At 56.8% G+C, this 18,768-nt stretch overlaps 1 protein-coding gene across 9 annotated transcripts in view; it reads right to left on the bottom strand.

Moving 5' to 3' along the window:
- SPEG (striated muscle enriched protein kinase) overlaps window positions 1–18,768 on the bottom strand; it is a 55,770-nt gene that overhangs the window by 22,529 nt on the left and 14,473 nt on the right. For 5 of the 9 annotated variants that reach the window (XM_077155234.1, XM_077155225.1, XM_077155226.1 and 2 more), the window contains 9 exons: window positions 17,506–17,649; window positions 16,989–17,171; window positions 8,080–8,255; window positions 7,761–7,849; window positions 6,891–7,066; window positions 4,190–4,450; window positions 2,926–3,084; window positions 2,636–2,825; window positions 2,307–2,530 (listed from right to left, as the gene is read on the bottom strand). In XM_077155234.1, the coding sequence (XP_077011349.1) occupies window positions 2,307–2,530; window positions 2,636–2,825; window positions 2,926–3,084; window positions 4,190–4,450; window positions 6,891–7,066; window positions 7,761–7,849; window positions 8,080–8,255; window positions 16,989–17,171; window positions 17,506–17,649 (1,602 nt within the window). Of the gene's footprint in view, window positions 1–2,306; window positions 2,531–2,635; window positions 2,826–2,925; window positions 3,085–4,189; window positions 4,451–4,755; window positions 5,603–6,890; window positions 7,067–7,760; window positions 7,850–8,079; window positions 8,256–8,561; window positions 8,833–9,145; window positions 9,435–16,988; window positions 17,172–17,505; window positions 17,650–18,768 lie in introns of those variants that run through there. The other 4 variants (XM_077155230.1, XM_077155231.1, XM_077155232.1 and 1 more) reach the window with 4 other exon arrangements.

Genomic DNA, 18,768 nt, shown 5'->3' with positions numbered 1-18,768 from the left:
TGTATCCATTGGACGGCAAAACCTGGGCCCAGGCTCTCCAGGACAGAGACTTCTATGTCTACACCTGCAGGCCTGGCCCCTCTTGCAGCTCCCCCTGCCCATCCCCCCAGAGACTTCTTGCCCAGAGACCCAGCATCTTCCTCCCACATTGGTTCACTTTCTGATCCTGTCATCTCCCCACCTCTGGGGGTCACAACCTCCATGCTAAAGTTCTGACACAGCTTTGTTCCTAAGGCCCTCCCTTGCTCCCCTCTTCTCCAGCCGCACTGCCACTGCCCATGCCATCTCAGGCCCAGAACCCCGTGAAAGCTCTCCACCAGTGCAGTCCACACTTTGCCAACGGCAGATCTGGAAACTGCCAACAGCACCTATTACAGACAGGGTGGCATCCGAAGCCGTCAGCTCCAACTCCCTTCCAGCCACGTCTCCTGCTGTCCCCTACAGTTTGACCCTAACAAACCACCAGGTCCCCTGAAGGCTTTGCTCACAAAATTCCTCCCTTCTGGAACATTCTCCTCTCACTTAAACCCTTTCCCTTTCAAAACACAGTTGGAGTAAACACCAGCCCTGGGAAGCCTCAGCCCTCTGGCCTGCACCTTCCCTGGGCACCGTCTTTTGCTGCTTTGGTGGTCCTTCCTCTCTACCAGGACATGTCATGGCTCTGAATTGGCTTGCAAGCTCTTTAAGGACAGGGCTTGACTCTGTTCAGATCTGCTCGTTCCACCAGGCCCAACAATCTGACACCTTACATGCAGCAAGTGCCAAATAAGTTTTATCATAAATTAAAATAAGAGCCATTTGCTCTTCAGCTCCTGCTATGTGCCCAGGCTATGGCAGGTACTTGATGTGCATCACTTTTCTAATCCTTACAACAACCCTGCAAAATTATCCCCATTTTACCAATGAGGTCAGAGACCTTAACTGACTTGTCCAAGGTCACATAGCTAACAAACAATGAAGCCACGGCTTGAACTTGGTTGCATCTGATTCCAAAGCTCTTCCTCTACACCGTGCTCCCTGAATGACGATAAAAGGCTGCCTCTGCCGGGAACATGAAAGGGAGGAGAACTGCGTTGTCCTCCTTCACGTCAGGGCTGTCCCCAGACACCCCTCCCTCCTCTGCAGTTATCTCGGCATGGAACAGTCACCCATACATTTATCTCTCCTGACACTATTTAAAAAGGAAGAGACGCCAAGGGCTGCCACTGGCCCCAGATAGAGAAGCAGCGACGCCAGCTCAGACCCTGAGTGACACCCACCCAGAGCCTCAGAGCAGATCGGGAGATGGGGAGGCCTGAGCAAAGACACCCACGGGTGGGGGGCGGGGTAGGTGCTGGGGAGAAGGAGGTGCAGAGGGAAGGGGGCAGGGCCCTGGCGGTGGCACTGGAGATGGGAGATGGGGGGAGGAGAGCGGGGCAGGGGCGGTGGAAAACATCCAGGTCAGGATGTGGGTGGTGGAGACACATGGTCCCTGCGCTTCTCTAGCCTCAGTTTCCCCATCTGTACAAGAGGATAAGTACCTGCCTCCCAGGCTTCCCAGGGTCAGCTCTTAATAAAGGCAAGCTTCTGTCACACTACAGCCTCACAAGGAACCACCATGGGGTCACCGGTGTGGGCGTTGTCTTACGGGGGGAGGTAAAACCCTCTCATGCAAGACTCAGAATCCTCTAAGAACAGAGTGAGATACTCTCATGAGGACACAACCCAGGCTGAGAGGACATGGTCCCAAACTTGCTCTTCCTGAGCTTTCCCCCAGCTTCTTCACATGATACACGCTGTCAACCCTGGCCCAAGCGGTTTCACTGCCAGCCGCTGCCAGGCTGGCCTTTCTACTGACACTCCCCCAGCGCCGCTTTACCAACAATGGTGACAATGGTTGGCAGCAACTACAAAAGCAATAAAAATAAGATGTAACATTTATCGAGCTCTTGCTACTCGCCAGGCCCTGCCATAAGTGCTTTATATGTATTGACTGGTTCCATTCGCCTAACAACCTTATTATAGGTGAAGAAACAGAGGTTCAGAGAGGCTCTGTCACTTGTCCACTGCCCCACTGCTTGTCGGTGGCAGGCCATACTGCCTTATGTCCAGTAAGTGCTGACAGGGCCGCCAAAGGCCAGAGCGGTGGCTGGACTCTGCTCTGCTCTGCCCTCTGCAGATGGGGGCCGTGTAGGCTCAATGAGGGAGCCCTGGCCAGGCGAGGAGAGGAAGCCCAGGGGGTGCCTAAGTGAGGCTGGGAAGACAGGGGAGAGGGCACAGGAGGGCAGCGCAGGGACACTCCCCAGGGACCCCTCCTGGGCACGTACACTGCGTCATGCGCCGGTCATCACTGCTCTGGATACGATGGCCGTTGTGGAACCAGCTGATGGTGGGGTAGGGCAGGCCAGCCACCTGGCACTCCAGCATGGCCTCCTTGGCCAGTCCCACCTCCAGGTCCTGCAGTGGCCGCAGGAAGTCAGGCATGGACAGCCGCTCCAGCTCTCCCTGCTCCGGCTCCTCGGGGATGGAGGGCATCTTCTCCAGCTTCGAGCTGCAAGAACCACAGCGCTGCCCAGAGGCCTAGGGCTGTGGCTGCCACCATGAGGCTAGGGCACTGCAGAGGCAGCCCCCGACCCGGCCATGCCCAAGGCGGTACCTGGGGCCCGAGGTGGCTGTCCGAGGCTCCTCCACGTACAGCTGGGCTGAGCAGTGGGCCTGGCCATGGGTGTTGGCAGCACTGACCGCGTAAAGCCCCTCGTCCTCGCTGCCCACATGGGTTATGTGCAACGAGTGCAGACCCCCATCCTGCTGCAGCCGCACGTTCTCGCTCTCCTCCACGGGCTGGCCTGAGGAAGGGAGGGCGGGGAATGGGGAGTAGCCCATATATGAGCAAAGGGGTGTGGGTGCTACCCTCGGGGCTTGACCGCAGGGTGGAGAGGGCCATACCAAAGTGAGTCCAGGTAACAGATGGGGGTGGGGTGCCACTGATCTTGCAGTCGAAGCGGGCTGCCCGGCCCTCTAGCACTTCCATGTCCTCCAGCAGTCGCGTGAACAGGGGCGTCAGTGACGGCCGCACGGTCAGCCGGGCACTGCAGGTCAGTTCATCTGGGGGGCAGGGTCAGCACTGGAGGGTGGAAGCAGGAGCCCCAGGCACCCAAACCCATAGATCCTGCCCGAAGCTGGGCCAGGAGCCGGAGCCTGGGCTGAACCCAGCAAAGGCCCTGGGCCCTGCCAACGAAGCAGTGGGCCAAGATCCAAAGACAGGGCCTTGGCAGGAGAGTGGAGGTCAGCAAGCATGGGCAGAGGCTGCCAACGTGCGCTGGGGAGATGGTGGGGGACCCCAGGCCTGGGTCCAGATGCCCCCTCCCCATCTCCCCATCTCCCCTACCCCCCGCCCCCAGGACAAACCACAGCATAGTTTCAAGAGCGGCTCCTAGAAGGCAAATCCACTCGCTTCCCCCAGGCCCCCCTCCAACTCGCCTCTTCTGGGCCATGCCCTGTGTCACGATCCCTCCTACCTGCCCCAAACCCACAGCAAATGTTTCTTTGTCCTATTCTATCATCCTGCAAAGAATCTTCTAGAGAAATAATAGCTCCTTAGGCTGGCCTGATGCTTTACTGCTTACAAAGCCCTTCCAGCCTTCCCTTATGTGCTCCCAATGAGGCAAGTGTCATCACCTCCACTCTCCCACCCGGGAAAGATGACGAGGTCAGAGATGTAATTAATAATAGTAATGGCTGACGTTTATTAGGGGCCCTCTTTGCCAGGTGCTGCGCTATGTTCTTTACACACACCATCTCATTAATCCTACTAATCACCCTACAAGGTAGGTATTATTATCATGATCCCCCTTTTTATAGATGAATAAAAAACTGAGAGATGAAACGACGCATCCAAAGTCACAAGGCTGTCGGGTGGCCAGGTAAGAGTTTGAATCCAAGTTCAAGTCTGTTTCCTACTTCTCAGCGGACTTGTTTCCTAGTAGTAACAACGGCTAACACTTCCATTGTACCTGGTACCACTTAAAGCACTGGCTGTGAATTAATTTTTCCTTCATGCCATCCTGAGAAGCAGGCATTCGGCCCCCCACCTCTCGCCCCACTGCATTTCCCCCTTTCCAGAGCCTCTTATTCTGTACCAGCTCTTTTGCTTCCAGCACCCCCTCCACCCCCAGCTCACAGCAGCCCTGGGGCCTGAGCAGGCAGTTACCTTTGGCTGTGCTGAGCTTGCAGGTGTAGACGCCACTGTCGTCCTCGTGCACAGAGGTGAGCAGCAGCTTGCATTTCCGGCCATCGAAATGCATCTTGCATTTGAGCAGCGCAGGCTGCAGCAGGCGGCCGCGGCACAGCCAGTCCACCTCCACATCAGCAGGACCCGCCACCAGGCACTCAAACAGTGCCATCTCCCCGGCCCCCACGTCCACGTCCTGCAGGGGGGCCAGCACGGCCAGGGACCGGCTTTCAGGGTGTGCTGGGGGTGGGAGGGGAAAAGCGGCCATGGGGGCACGCCAGAGCAGAGACACATGGGGCAAGGGAGACACACACACGCACACATAGATAGACAGACAGACACAGAGAGAGAGTTGCGTTTTGTTCCCCTGGAGACAGGGAAAACCTGCCCACCCAGCCAGGACAGCAAGGAATTCCCAGGCCTGGCTTCAAGATGACCACCCAAGCTGGGTTGGGGAGCAGGATCTCTTGGGAGGCAAGAGGGAACTAAGGGAGGGAAAATCGAAGAGGGCCCCATGGTTGCAGAGACGGCGGCGGCGGGAAAAAAAATCACAGCACACCAGCTGGGTACAAACTGGACTTTATTTGAACTAAGAAATAGGTATTTCCAAATATCCCCTTGACCCAATACTGACCCCCCCACTTCCCCGGTGCCAAGCCTGGACACCTCCCTCACTCCCAGGCAGCCCATTCCCAGCCCTGACGACAAACAAAAGAGGGAGCCCAAAATGGGCCCCTAAACCTGCCCGGGGCCTGTCTGCTTGCAGCCTGGAGGGTGCAGGGCCAGGGCCGGGGGGCCTCTGGCTCTCAGTCTCTCATGGAATAGAAAGTGTTGTGCCATTTGAAACTCATCTCTGGAATGCTTAGTGCCCCGCCCCTGCCCCTCCCCAGAAGCCCCTGGCAACAGCCCCTGCCCCCTGGGCCCCTCCAGCCTGCGATGCCGTGCCTGGACCCCTCTGTCTCATATCCCATACCCACTATAAGGCATCTTTCCCTGACTGTCACAGACACACAGACAGACAAATGGATACACAGACAGTGGCCTGTAGCAGCAGTAGCACTTGCGCTTGCTCAGTTCTCCTCTGGGGAGGTGAGACTGGGGGAGAGATTTTCTCTTGTGGCCACCCCTCCCCGGCACTCAGTCCATTGGGGGCCTCCCAGCTGGCCATTAGGGAAGGAGGGCCCACAGGGGCCCAGGGGCTATCCCAGGGTGCTGCGGGAGTGGAGGGAGTGGGCAGGGGATGGGAGGCTGGGACAGGTTCCGGGCCGGCTGGCCGGCTGGGTCTGTGGGCAGGAGGCAGTGAAACACAGCGAGGTCCGAGAGGTGCCTGAGACAGGGGCGCGGCTCGGAGGGTAGCGGGGGGAGCGCAGGCGGCTCCCTGAGCTCACTCGCCTGTGTACAGACAAAAACCTCAGTCAGCAAGCGGCAGGTTAGTGCAGCGCACGCACACACAGGCACGCGGACCTGGCTAGGGCCCCACCGAGTGGAGAGCTGCCTCCAACGCTGCCGGGGCCACTGCCACTCTCAGGCCCCCAAGCTCGGCCCTGGGTCAAGGGGTGGGAGCCTGCCAGAGGCCAAAGACCCTGGGCAAACAGGGAGGAGCCATTCTCAGGCATCGGGAGCATCCCCAAAGCCTGGAGGGTGTCAGAAAGAATCCAAAGGGACAGAAGCACTGAGATACAGGTTAACACACAGAAGCGAGGCAGAGCCAAACCCTGGAGGGGGAAGAGCAGGCCCGGGCCTGGGGGCTGGGGATCAGGGCTAAAGGAATCTAGAGACCAAGGAGGGGTCAACCATAGGAATAGGAGCACGGGCAGAGTAACTGAGGCAGATGGTTTTAGGTGGGGCCCAGCAGAGGAGACCATGACAGTTAGGGATTAGGCTCCAACAGGTTCCTGGGCATGTCTCAGGAGATTTCCAGAGCCGGCCACTGTCAGGCTGGAAGGGATTGAGCATTACAGGTGGCAAGGCTGGACTATGGCTGAGGGTGGACCTGAGCAGGGTATCAGCCCTGAGCTGCTCACAGGGATGGCAGAGGAGGAAGGCAAAGCAAATGGCCATCTCTTGGGGAGAAAAATACAGTAGCCCCTGGAAGGCAGCACGGCTAGCTGCCTGAGAGGCCCCTTATGTCCCCTACTCCTGGGGCCTGGCCCTCTCCACATTTCATGGCTTGCCCACCCTGGCACCCCTGAGATGCTCTATGCCCAAGTTGTCCCAAGGGGCCCTCCGAACGGGTCCAGTCACCAGACTCTCCCCACTGCCACCCCCCATCCACAAAAGTGCAGCAATGGGTGAGGAGAGGACAAGAGGAGGGGGGAATGGGTGTGAGGAGGGGCCTGTGCAACTATGGGGCTGGGGGAAGAGCTGGATGACACGTGGAAAGAGGACGGCCAGTGGCAGGAAGCAGGGTCTCTGGCTGATGTCCAGGGTATGCGTGACCGAGCACAGGGAAGGCAGTATTGCGTTACTGTAAGGCGAGCACTGAAAAATTTGCTGTGTGGCCCTGGGCAAATCACTTCTCTTCTCTGGGCCTTGGCCGACTCAATGCCAACATAAGGAGCTACACTTAGGGACCCCTAAGCCTTTCTGCTCTGGCATCCTGTAACTGAGGTTGGGTGAGAGTTGGTATGGGGGCAGGGACCAGAAGGGAGGGGGAATGTAGAGAGTGGAAGGTACTCACCTCGGACCTCCAGGCGGGCCTCACACTGCCGAGCACCATACTCATTGACTGCTTTGCAAGTGTAGAAGCCAGCATCACCCCGCTCGGCCGCCAGGATCCGCAGGCGGCACAGCCCACCCTCTGCCTCCTCTGCAAAGCGCCGCTGGTCTGGGCGGACAGGCTGCCGATTTCTCAGCCTGTCAGAAGGGCAAGCACTCAGTCCTGGGGCCCAGGACCCTGCCCGACACACAGGCAGGGACCAGGAGCTGTGGAACCCAGCCAGCCTCCCCTCCCCCCATGCCTTTCACCTGCTTCCTGAATCTGTCCCACTCTGACCATGGGCACCCCCGAGTTCCAGGGCTGGGTTTCCATCCTGGCTCTGCCATCCCACCCCTCCAGAAACTTCCAGACCACCTCTGCCCACCTGGACCTCTGGCTTTTCAGAACCCCAGTGCACCTGCAGTGCCATGCTATTTTAACCTTAGCAGCTCTCTCATCTCCTCATGTCTGATTTTCATTTGTTTGTGACAGCTTTCACATTCCCCAAAAAGGGTATAAAATAACTTAACGATGCTAAAGAAATCACTCCAAACACCAATCAATTAAAAATGAAAAACAGAATCCAAACCAATAAAAAATACATAAGTTGAGTAACTGCTGTTCCAGACACCTGGGAGGCAGGGGGAGGGAGGGGCTTCTCCAGAAGTTCATCCCAGGTGAAAGGAAATAAGAGCAGAAGCGGGGGTCCTGAATGAGCCTTGAATGCCAGGGCAGGGACAGAGGCATGTAGGGGGCGTGGCTCTGCTGGGTCTGGGCGTGGCCCCTCAGCCCCGATTGGGGGCAAGTTCACAAAGGGGCCCAGGCAGGTGGTAGCAAGTGGATGGTACTCACCAGGAGACCACGGGCTTGGGTTCCCCCTGAACTCGGATGCTCATGGTGACATCTTGGCCTTCTCTAACTGACTGGTCCATAAGTGAGACCTGAAGGGGTCCAGAAAGTGTCAGAGGAGACAGTCAGGGCACAGCCTCTGGTTCCTGGGGGTGGAGAGATTGGGGGCAGAGAGATTGGGGACGAGGCCTCTTCCACACCTAGTTTGACTGAGGCCAGTTCTGCATAAAAGAGTTCATGGGGTTAAAGCCCCGGGGTTGCTGCACCACACAAGGGAACAGGGGTATCTAGGGGGGCTGGAAACTTGCTTCAGGGGTCTGACCTTGAAGGTTGGAGGTGCCTTGGAGCTGGTGTCAGAAGGACGGCGGTTCTGGCTGGGACTGAGCTTCATGGTGGGGGTTCGGGACCAGATCTCCCCAGGTTCCGGGAACTCCTCAGGGGGGCTCAGGTACTCCTCATCGGAGGTGATGGGACTGCTGAAAGGGGAGGTGGACCCACCTGGGGGAGAGACAAAGGAGAGACTGTGGCATAGAGAGAGATGCCAGGGCTGGAAGGGGGCAGAGACAATGGACTGACCACCCTGGGGGACAGGGGCCTGAAGACCTGCAATGCCCCACTGAGCCCAGCCCGGCCGTAGCTTCACCTCCCAAGGATCCCGCTCACGTGCTGTGTGACCTTAGCCCAGGTTTGTCCTCGGCCACAGACTCCCCAACTCCCTCGTGAGCCCCCTGGCTGGGGAAACCATAGGGAATGGTCTGGGTCAAAGGGAATTCAGACAGCAGGGGGTCTGCTCCTGGGCCTTACAAGAGACCAGGAATGCCACCGGAGTAGGGAACCCACATTCCTGGCACAGAGGAGGGGACCAAACTATAAGCTGCAGCCTCCCAATGCAGGTGGTTCCCTCTCCAGGACTCCAGAGTGGCACAACCAGGACACCCGTTTCTTGAGTGAGCTGGGCCTGGTACAGGCCAGCCCATCCTGACCTCAGTGCCAGGGCCAATGAGGCGGCACAGTCCAGCGTGCCCTCCCCCTCTCCCTTCTCAGCTTCCTGTCCCAGATACCCTAGGGGCACCTGTTGGCCCCAGCCCTAATGCACGAACCCCCAAATGCTCCAGGGATGTGAAAGCAGAGTTTGAGTCATCCACAGAGAAGGGCGGCTCAGCCTGGGGAAGAGGAGGGGGGCACAGGCATCTGCCCGTGGGAAGGGGTGTCCCCAGGGCCCTAATACCCTCCCCTGCAACTGGCCAGGGGCCCAGTCTCTCTGACCTGGCTCCTATCCGACTGCCAAATACAGACATGAATCCGCCACAGCCCCCAGCCCCTCCTCCTGGTTCCCCCACCCCAAGCCCTGCGGCTCAGCCCCCGGGCAGGGCTGCACCCCAACTCACCCCGACTCTGCACACGGATCCCAGCCTGTGCCTGTCCTGAAGGCTCTGCCCTGGCACCAGGCCCTTCTGCTCCTTGTCCACTGCCCACCCCGTCCTGGCTCCCCAGGGAGAGGGCACCCAGCCTGCCCAGCCCCACTGGCTCACACGGCTGACCCTGCCGAGGCTCTGCACCAAGAGGAGCCCTGAGAAGGGGGAAGGAGGAGGTGGGGGCCGGCCGGCAGCGAGGCTGGGTGGCAGGCGGGCAGGCCGCTGGCTGGGAAGGTGGTGCCTGTTGCGACCACAGGCGGCCTGGGCCCTGGAGGGGAGGGGGAGGAGAGGGGAGGGGCAGAGCACAGGCTGGCTGTATTTAGCCACCCTGCTCATTCCCAAGCCGCTGGATCCGCTGGATCTGCCTTTTCTCTCCTTACAGCTGCTGGACCCTGACAGGAGCAAATCCCCCTCTGTGGCGCCTCAACTCAAAGGTGCAGGGGCCTCGGTCCCCAGGGGAAGAGGGGGGTGGCACTGCAGAGGCATCCAAGCTGCCTTCCCTGACCTCTCAGATTCAATATGTCACACTCAGGGAGGCCCAATGGCAAATGGCCCCTGGGATGCCCCTTCCCTGACCAAACCACTAATACTCCCAATCTGAGGTAACCTGAGAACGAGCTGAGGACCCTTCAGTTCTAGCGGGCCAGGCCACACCCTGTTTGCTCTGGAGCTGAGAATGAGAGGACTGTCAGGACCTTTGACTCCTTCCCAGAGATGCTCCCTCCACCTAGGGGGCCCCAGAACCCCACCTTTGCCTCCCCATGCCTGCCACGGCCAACTGGACCCAGCAGCTGACCCTTAACACTGGGCCTGCACCCAATGCTCCTACAGGCTCCTGCCAGGGCCAAGTGCTGGCAATTGGCAACCAGGGTCCATAATGGGGGGATAGGATAGGAGGGGCTTCCCCCAAACAACCCCTTGCAATTAGCACCCATTTGTATCTGGATTGGGTAAGGGGCTTGGAAATAAAGCAAGAGAGAAGGGGAGCGGTGGGGAGAGGTCACGTGTGCGCTCCTCCCTTCTCCTGTCTCTCCCACCCCCAGCCAGGGCCACATTCCCAAGCTGTGACCTGTGTTTCCCAGCACTGCCAGTGAAGGAGGACAGGAGGGGGCCGGGCAGAAGGAGGGGGGCCCACCACTCAGACTGACTGTCTTGGCGTGGGGGGTGGGGAAGCAAGTCAGAAGGGCACTCGGTGAGACACTGAGGACACCACGGCCTCTGGAGGCGGATGCCTCTCTCCCCTGCTCCAGGGTCACCTCCAGGCTGGGCAGTCCTAGAAGGCTCACGGGCTCAGGTGGTGGGCACAGAACGAAATCAAAGCAGGACAGGCCGGCTCGCGGGGAGCCTCAGGAATCCCTGGTGGTGGCCGGAGGAACAGCACCCTAGGTCATCCAGCCCTCAAGAGGGCCAGTCCTCAAGTCCTCAAGCCCCTCAGAGCTGGGGGACTAGGCAGGAGCCTCAGGCTCCAGAGGGGCAGAACTAGGCCTTTGCAGAGACAACGCAGTGGCCTTTGCCCCTCTGAACCCCCAAACTGCATGGCCAAGGAGGCTGACCGAGGATGCAGCCACAGGCTCCGGTGCTCCCCAGGTCACCCTTCACTCTCCCATCAACAAAACCATTTTTGCAGTGGGCCACTGATACCCTTGCCCTGCTCCAGGCCAGAGCTCAGTGTAGAAAGCATAGTAACACGTGCCAGGGAGGGGATGCAGGTGCCCCCCTAAACCTATCATGCACAGATTTGCAACCAGCTCTCAACTGACCTCCACATGAGCCCTGTCCCTTCACATTCACACCCCCAGCCCCACAAGCTACAGACGAGCCTGCCTTTTCAACACCGCTCCTAGGTCAAATTCACTTAATAAAAAATACTGGTGTTGGGGAGCCCACACGCCAGGGAACCCCCTTCTCAGATGAGTGCATCCAGCTCAGTACAGTTCCTAATGTCCCTGATGTGTCCTCCTGACAAACAGAGCTGCAGCCACCAGTGTCTACTGCAGGAAACTCGCAAGGCACCGAACACCAGGTTCAGGTTCTCAGGATGCTCCTTGAACTACCTCCATTAAGATCACCTGGGAGCGTTATTTAAAATACAAATTCCTTAGCCTTACTCCCACCTTCGGAATTAGATTTCCTGAAAGGAGGGCCAGGAAATTGCCTCTTTAGAAAGCTCCCTGGGAGGATTCTTAGGCCCCACGGTGAATCCTCATCGGATGAAGACAACCCTGAGAGGTGAGTCCCATTTCACCTGCCCCAGATCACTCTGCCATTACACCTCGGAGCAAGGCTATGAACCTTGGAGGTCTGGCCCCCCAGCCCATTTCTCACTGCCCCGTGTGGCCTCCCATCTTGAGCAAGCCCCCCCACCTCTCTTTGGCAGTGGTTTGCAAATTGTAGCATATATCAGAACCACCCGTAACCAGACTGCTGCACTCCACTCTCAGAGTTTCTGATTCAGTAGGTCTGGGGTGGGGAAGGGGAGGCGGGATGCCTAGTCATCTGTAGCTCTAACACATTCCCCAGGTGACGGTGATGGCTGGGAGACTACACTTTAGGGCCCACTGCTCCACTGGCCCAATCTTCACTCTTAGGCAGTATCTCATCACCCTTTGCAGCTGTCTCCCCAGCCTCTATGTGAGGCTTGTTACAAAGCTTGGAAAGTCAAAGGGTTCTCCAGTCGGCCACCACCACCTCCCCAACAGTCCAGGAGTCAAGGTTTAGCTACAAGGGCCAAGGAACAGGGAAACACGGTCATGTCCTTAGGGGCTTTCTGGCTGGTAGGAAAGACCAGCCAGATACAGGAAGGACCATCAGAGCAGGCAGGAATGCTAAATCCTTAGAAGAGGAGAGATAAGGACCACCAGAGTTCAGAGAGCAGGAGATTACTTGTGGCTCCAGGAAGAAGAGGGAACTTGAGTGAAGAAGTGGCACTGGTAAGGGACTTAGGGATTGATTTAGAAAGGACAAGTGGAAAAGCATTCCAGGCAGAGTAACTGTAAGAGTAAATGATCAGAGGCCATAAAAACCATGTGTGTGTGTGTGTGTGTGTGTGCGCACGCGTGCATGCTCACGCACACAAGGCACGCACACATGCATGCACAGATTTGTAGCTTGCTCCGCCCAGTTACAGAACTGGGTGAAGAAGTAAAAAGAGGGGCATAGCAATGCTAGCATAGGCACCTCCCACTGCCTCAGCTGCCACCCTGGGGTCACCCTCAGCTCTCTGGCCCCTCTGGCCCTATCAGTCCAGAGGATGGAGGCTAGCTGAAGGGGTATGGCTTTTTCTCAAAATGCAACGGGCAGCTCTTCAAGTGAAGGGAGCACTTGGAAGCATGTACTTGGAACCTGGCAGCCAGCACTTGCCCTGCTCGTGCACTGCTGCTTCTCTAAAGGCAATTTCTTAAAGGTTTGCTACAATCATTTCACCAGAGAGGTGAGGGGCAAAGAGGACACACACTGGCCAGAGGATGGGAATTTCCACAGGGTACTGTCATGAGATGGGAGTTCCTTTAAATGTACAAGGAACTAGAGAGACTTTCACCTGACCTGCTTGACCTGGCCATGGAGGTGTTTAATTTATCTGGTGTAATTACACTGGGGAGCTCCATGGCAGACAAAGCGTCTGCACCCACAGTAAATAAGGTCTCCATTCTTCTGAAAGGTGAGTAATCAAGCTCCGTTCTGAGGTCACAGCCCAGGGAAACGATGCATGAAGACAGACCTGCTTGGGGTGGGCGGGTAGGGCTGGGCTGTGGTCAGGGACCCACGCCGCCTGTTCAGACATTGTCCACACCCCACAAAAGGGTTGGTGCCATTGGCTGCCAAGGCACCCTTCCCACTGTGGTTGCAAGATAGAACCCCTAACCATGCAGCAGGTGGCACCAGGACCAGGGCAGAAGAGGGGGCACATGCTGGGACCATGACTTCCTTCCTTTCCTTTGCATTCACTAGCACCAATAAACAGCCTCTTGGTGACAGTGTTGGTCACCTCGGTGGGACCAGAACAAGCTTTGATAAGCCATATTTTCCAGCCCAAATTTCCTTAGCTAAAATAGAGGCCAATCCTCACAAATATTATGGAGTAGGTAGTCCAGGACTTAGGATGATCTTCACTTTACAGATAAGAAAACTGGCCAGCTGAGGCAAAGTGACCAGGTCAAAGGCTCAGCTAGAAAATGCTGGAACTTTGGGCTCAAGTATCTAAGACCAGTACTTGAGAGGAGGGCTGAAGGCAGCAGGAGGCAGGGCAGAGAGCAGACAACATTCTACCTGCCCCTTCCGCCTGACCACAGCCGTGGTGAGAGTGAGCTGAGTGAGCCCCTGCCAGGCAGGAAAAGAAACAAATCAGGATGGCAGGGCAGGAGATCCCCCAACCTGACCCACACACAGAGGGGCTGAGGAGTATGTCAGCAGCACCAGGTGAGCTCAGGAGCGCCATGCTACCTGAACCCTGACCTCTTCAGAGAAGCAGGAAAGGGGACAGCAATGTGCAGTGTTGGATGACCCAGAGCCAAGGCTCCAGCCTTCAGTTGGCCCTGTGGTCCTAGAGCCGAGCACCCTGACAGGGCAGCTACCAGCCATTTGAAACTACTTAAGCGGACACCCATTAAAATGAAATGAAGGGTGGTGTGACCATGGCCCAGCGGCAGATTTCTCGCCTGCCATGCCGGAGACCTGGGTTCAATTCCTGGTGCCTGCCTATGCAAAAAAAAAAAAAAAAAAAAAGAAAGAAGAAGAAAAAAATGAAACGAAATGGATGCACCAATCAGATTTCAGGAGCCTCATGTGCTTAGCTGGCTGCCACACTGGACACTGCACACAGAGAACATTTCCCTTATCATGGAAAGACAGATCAGTGCTACTCTGGATTTTCCAAGTCCCAGGTTCCTCACGGGGCTGGGTAGAATGTGACAGCCTGATCCACACAGGGCCAGGTACACAGAAAGCAGGAAGCAGACGGATATCCTGTCGTTTGCTCTGCCAGCTACACTAAGTTGCCTTGTCTCATGTGTGGTTATTTCTACCACTGAAACCACATGCGGTTTATGACATTCCTGGGCAGATTGTAGATGCTCAATAAAGGCTGCTGGCTGTGTGCTAGCTCTGTGTCTCTTCCCTCTCTATGTTTCAGTTTTTCCATCTGTAAAATGGGAATATTCTCACCCATCACAGGTCCCTCACAGGGATGTATATAGTATGACGTACCTCAAGTAAGGGAAGGGATGTGAATGGGCTTAGAAAAAGTACATGGCACTCTCCGAACAGAAGAAAGTGTTTAGAGAGATGGAGCATCTGGCACTCAGTTGACACTCAATAAATGCTTGTGTGATGGATGTAGGCAGCAGCCAAGTAGACTTCATTTAAGCTCATAAGCCCCAACCCAACGGCACCAGCACACACACACACACATCCTTTGGGAGAGCAGCTGTGTCAGTGGAGTCACTGGGTGGGGTGGAGTGGGGTGCCCAACTGAGGGCTGGAGTGGGGCTGCAGGAGCTGATGAGACCCACTCTGCCTACACAGCTCACATCCCCAAAACTCCCCAGTGCCCCTGACCCTGGTTATTGTGGTACCCGACCAGGAAGTGAGAACTGTGGGCTCTCCAAAGCAGGCCCTGTTGGGGTGAGCACCCAGCCCTTGCTATCAAGGCATTGGCAGGGTGGGGAGCAAGAAAGGGGAGGCAGCTCTGCTCAGGCTGCTTCCACCAGACACCGCACATCCTCTCCCTCGCCCTGCCCCCACCCCACCCACCCTACCCACATTGCCAGACACCCTTTCCTAGTACCACCCCCCCCACTCCCTAGCCAGGCCTGGGACCCCCTCCCTTGCCAAATGCCAGTGCCACCCACTGGTTCCGCCCACCCCCTCTGCACTCCGGGTCCACTGGCCCCCATCCAGCTCTGGCCCAAACAGTGCCTTGTAGGGTAAGAAAGCCAGCTTCCTCCACCTAGGGCCCAGGCAGAGCCTGGATCCACACACCCGCCCCCCAGGCCTGGGGCCCTCGAACTGGCCTGCCTGCTGGGGGGATGCTGGGGGCTGCCGGGGCTGCGCTGTTGCCATAATGCCAGGAGAGAACATGGAGCTGGGGAATACGGAGGGGCTTGGGATTGGGGCTTTACAAGGACAGAAGCAGAGTCCCCAAGGAACACAAGAAAGCAGAGAAGGAAAAGGGGGACTTCTCAGAGCCTCGTGGACACTTGAGCTCGTGTGTACCCCTTAATAATGCTAATAACTAGCATTTGTCTACCGCTTTACAGCTCACAAAGCTCTTTCGCACATTCACTCTCACCCTTGAGGATGTTGTAATTATCTCTGGTTTACAAATGAGGGAACTAGCACAGGGAGATTCTGCAAAGTGAACAGAGACTCCTCTCTGCTGCCCCGCCCCCCTCCCCATCAAGTGCTGACAGCTGCCTTGCCCCAAGCCTCCTTCCCAACCTTAAAAGGCTCCCAAATGGCCCTGAGCCAGATTTGGGGCAGCCACCCCACACCCCTCCAGCTCACCCCTTGCCAAATCCCAGCCCAAGTCAGGTATCGACCCGAGTCCTGGAACAAGGCCTGGACCCCCTATGGGGAGCTGGGAGCTGAGTCAGAACCCAGATCCCAGAGGTGATGGAAGGACGGAAGCATGTGGTGGAGGGATGGATGTGATTCAGCGGGGTGGGGGTGAGGAGAAAGAGAGAGCCTAAAACACGGGTGCCTGGAGAGTGACATAAGCTAAGAGAGATGAATACTTGCCATTCCTCAAAGCCACCTGGGTGCAACCAAGGCCTGGGACCCACACAGACCCCACAGCAGCTCCCTAACTGCGAAGGTGAGCTTTGTCATCCTGCAGGGCTTAGTGAAAGAGAGGGACAAGGACAGCCTGTGCCGTTCTCCCCTCCTCCTGCTGGTCTAAATCCCAACCTCCTTCAGGGCCCAGGGAAAGGCTCAGCTTCTCCAAGAATGCTTGCTCCCCTGAGGTCTCTCCATCCCGGCATCCCAGAGCGCTGGTAGACTGTTCTAGGCATGGGATTAAATCTGCCCTGCACTGTCCTCTGATCTTAGATTTGGTCATCCAGCTGTAACATCCTTGAGGGATGAGTCGAAGGTTTTCCTTCCATAATCCTCTCCCCCCACCCCACCTCCCCCCATGCCACCGCCCAGGATCCAGCATGCTGTCAGGTCCAGCCACCTGAATGAGCTGAACAAGCCATGCCCGCTGATACAGGGCCAGCTTGCCTGAATCAGAAAGAAACTGGGCCTAAACCCAAAGGAAGTTGTCCGACACCAAGTAAGGGCTTTCACAAAAATAGAAAACAAGGCAGCCTCAGCAACTGCCATCTCCCTAGACTGGCTCTCAGCTGTGCCCTCTTTAGGGCTTGGGGTTCAACAGAAGGAGTGGGGGCTGGCTTGGGGTGCTTGAGAGCATCTCTTCTTACTGGCTGGGCCTGTCCTACAGAGGAAATGACCTCAGAAGGCTCCTGGTGTGTCTGAAGCCTTCGGAGCTGGGAGGCTCTTTTTCCCTAGAGACTCAGGGACAATCTGCTTTCCCTACAGGACCCTATTCTGGGAAATGCCTTGAGAGGATGGTGTTCAGAAGATGTCTAAGATAAATTTCACTGACTTCACGAATTAGCCAGCCTGGTGCCTGCTTTGGGAATTTAAAGTGCTTTCACCAGAGCAGCCAATGTGCGGACTGTGCACATGGGTTGCAAGCTGATCTCTAGGCTGGGAGTGGGGAGGCATCCTAGGGGAGTGGGGGAGGTGTGGCCTCAGAACCACCTGGGAAGGGTCACTGTTCACCCTGACCCAGCCCCGGGCTCAATGGACTCCCTACCAGGTCTCACAGCCAGTGCAGCGACACAGGTGGCCTGGCCTAGCTCGTTGGTGGCGGTGGCCGTGTAGTTCCCAGCATCAGCCGCCCGGGCTTCCCTGAGCAGCAGAGTGTGCCGCTCGCCTTCAGCCCGGATGAGAAGGCGGCCATCACTTCGCAGCACTGACCCATCCTTCTGCCAGGTCACTGTGGGAAGGGAAGAGGAGAACCAGCTCACCATGGCCCACAGGGGCCCTTTGGGGACGATCTTCCCTCTCCCAGCCCACCGCACAGGAGCCCAGTCCGCTCCTCTCCTGACCCTGGGGAATTTTAAGGAATGTCCCGCACTCACAGACACCCAGGCCCACCCTTCTCTCTCTCAAGAGATTCTAAGAGATCTCCCTAACACACCCAGGAGTCAGGATAAGCTTCCCTTCTCCCCTGCCCCTCCTGCAGAGGATTCTGGGGGAAACAAGGAAGGATAAATCTCCCCCTCCCTGCCTCACATGCCCCCCCAAACCTGTCCTCAGCCCACGCTCACCTTGGGGTGGGGGGTTGGCGGTGACGATGCACTTGAGCAGCACATCCACCCCTGGTGCCACCACCACCTTCTGCAGTGGGATCTCAAACACGGGGGCCTCCAGGGGCTCTTCTCCAGCGGACACATAGGAGTCATCGGAAGACTCTGTGGAGCCACGGGTGCTCGGATTAGGGAGCACAGCCTTCGTGTGGGGATGACCCAGGGAGAGCCCCACAGCCTGGGTCCCAAACTCAGAGAGAGGGACTTCTGGAGGGCGAGGGTTGGGGAAAGAAGGGGTCTCTCTCTTGGATGTTCTGACACAGGGAAGAAAGGGAGATAGGACAGGGGTCCTGCAACAGGACTGACAGCTGCGACCCCACCATGGCTTGGCTTCTCTTCAACTTCATCCACATCAGAATGTCCGATTTTGGAGGAAGGCAAGGAGTGGGCAGCACACGTCTTTTCATAAACCTGTCATTCTCTGTGGTACACCAGGCCCTGTGCAAGGCCCTGTGCAAGGTCACGAGAGTTTACATGCTTCCAAAGCTTAAAGTCTAGCTGAGAGAAAAAGAGGGCAGGCTGACAGCAACCCAAGATGTAAGCAATAATAGCGGCGTCACAGGACAATAGCGGCGTCACAGGAAAGGTGAACTGTAAAATTAGTTAAGTGGGTGAGATGCCACCAGATTCAAAAGAGGGAGCGGCGGGTGGGTCCTGCAGCAGTTGGAGAGGTCTTCTGAAGACAGGCCTTGATTTTTTCGTTCACCAAACAGTAACACTGTCCCTACTGCACTGCACCTACTGGGATGGGCCCAGGGATTCAATAGCAAGGAAGACGTGGCCCCTGCTCATCCAATGCGTGTAAACACAGATATCATGCCATGCTACTGTCGCAATCTCTCGTGTTGTCAATTCTGACAATCCATAAACTAAAGGGTAGCGTAGGCAGTAAATAGAGCAATGAGAACTCAGTTTTGCAGCTTTCTAGCTATATAACCTTGGACAAATTAGATAACCCTCAGAACCTGTTCTGTTATTTGTAAGGTGGAACTCATAAAACCCAACACCTTATAGAGTTGGCATACAGATCAAAAAGAGCTAACATCCCCAAGGGCCTAGTTAACAAAAGGCCTGGTATATGGCTGGGTGTATGCAACAACGGTTGCTAGCAGATGATGGACAGGGGCCTAATCATCTCTAAAGATTCTGAAGGGCTACAATGAAAGAGATGCTGACAGGGTCTGGCAGAGGTGGGGGGTGGGGCAGTGGATAGAGGCCTCCAGC

Source organism: Tamandua tetradactyla, chromosome 3, assembly GCF_023851605.1.
Source record: "Tamandua tetradactyla isolate mTamTet1 chromosome 3, mTamTet1.pri, whole genome shotgun sequence".
NCBI classification, from domain to species: domain Eukaryota; kingdom Metazoa; phylum Chordata; class Mammalia; order Pilosa; family Myrmecophagidae; genus Tamandua; species Tamandua tetradactyla.
The sequence above is the reverse complement of the archived record's forward strand: the minus strand, read 5'-3'. Positions and strand labels throughout refer to the sequence as shown.